Consider the following 1,394-nt stretch of genomic DNA (forward strand, 5'->3'; position numbering starts at 1 on the left):
TTTGCACAGATTTGGACTTTTTAAGGCTATGGTCTTAAACTTTTGATCAGCTGATGAACAGCCTGTTTGAGTTTAAATGCAGTTTTCAATAAATCGCCTACTCTATTTTTTTTTTCTCTTGCTCCTGGTTCTTCTTTTTGCATTTTGAAGCTCTACTTAGAACTTAGAACCACATTCCACCAACGCAAAATGCGAATACTTGCAATTTTTCCCCCGGTCTTAAGCTTTTGTTCAGGAGTGTATAGTGCCATCCATTTTTTGTTCTGTTCACCTTCCAAAATCAGAAGTTCTCAAGAAAGATATTCTGGGGTGGTTCATCCCTGATCTGCCCCCGTGGATATACTTTTTAACCCTCCACCGACACTTCAAGCTTACAAGCCAACATGTGAACAATGCCTCTTGTGTTGCAGCTCTTTGTTGCATTCTTGTATCCTAAAATGATAATAGATAAAAGCAGCATACTTACTCCTGGAGTCCATGTCAATTCCAAAATCCACATTTTTGAAGAGAGGCTTCTGTTTCTCATAACCAAAGTCAACACCTGTACAGGAGAGAAAGCATGGAGTCATTTGACAGATAATCTGTTAAAAGAATCTGGTTCCTCTGGCTCCTAGGGCTCCTAATGGCATTTGCAAGAATCCACCGGGGCTGAACAAAAACAGCTAATCAGAGCTGAGAAAGAAAGTTGATTATTAACTGAGCAACACATAGTAATTTGAACAACTAACAACAAACAATAGTTGACAGACATTGTTGTCCCCATCATGACCTGTCTCCTTCAAGATTTACCTGTGTTCAGCTCAGCCTCATATGTGGGACAGGCAGCTGTCACCTGTGCTTCAGAAAGATTTTCTGTACAGTGAAAAAAAACAGCCCCGAGCTGCAGATGTTCTTACTGTGTAGTCCCAGTATGGGTGGTGAGAGAGGAGGTGGGTTGGGGAAGGTGAATTTGACAGTGTACTCTTTAGGCCTCTTCAGCAGCTCTGTGGCGTCCTGGCTCTCCTCCTCCTGGCCTCCCTTCTTCTTGCCTTTCTGCTGCTTCCTGGTCAGGGCGTCCTTAGTTTGCTTCTCCTGAGAGGTAACATTTAAAAAAACATTTATAAAAACTGGTGTTAGATACAAAACCGTTGAGCTGTTTCTAATCGGTATGAGGAAGTATGAGGCTACCAAACAATCTTTTTTAGTCGTTAGTCACTAAGGGTTTATATATAGCAGAAAAACACGTCAAACAACAGGTTAAGAATTTCAGATATTCTTTTTTTGGGGGGGACTTTTATTGCCTTTATGATAGTGACAGCTGGAGATAGACAGGAAAGGGGGGCAGAGAGAGGGGATGACAAACAGCAAAGGGCCGCAGGTTGTGATTTGAACCCTGGGCTGCTGCAGTAAGGACT

At 42.2% G+C, this 1,394-nt stretch overlaps 1 protein-coding gene across 1 annotated transcript in view; it reads right to left on the reverse strand.

The window, feature by feature from the left end:
* Positions 1–1,394, reverse strand: part of abcf1 (ATP-binding cassette, sub-family F (GCN20), member 1) — a 12,105-nt gene that overhangs the window by 696 nt on the left and 10,015 nt on the right. Inside the window, 2 exon segments of the mRNA XM_035681030.1 lie at positions 376–541; positions 897–1,071. Coding sequence (XP_035536923.1) covers positions 376–541; positions 897–1,071 — 341 coding nt within the window.

Source organism: Morone saxatilis, unplaced genomic scaffold (assembly GCF_004916995.1).
Source record: "Morone saxatilis isolate NCDOM2014 unplaced genomic scaffold, NCSU_SB_2.0 Contig9, whole genome shotgun sequence".
Taxonomy (NCBI): Eukaryota; Metazoa; Chordata; class Actinopteri; family Moronidae; genus Morone; species Morone saxatilis.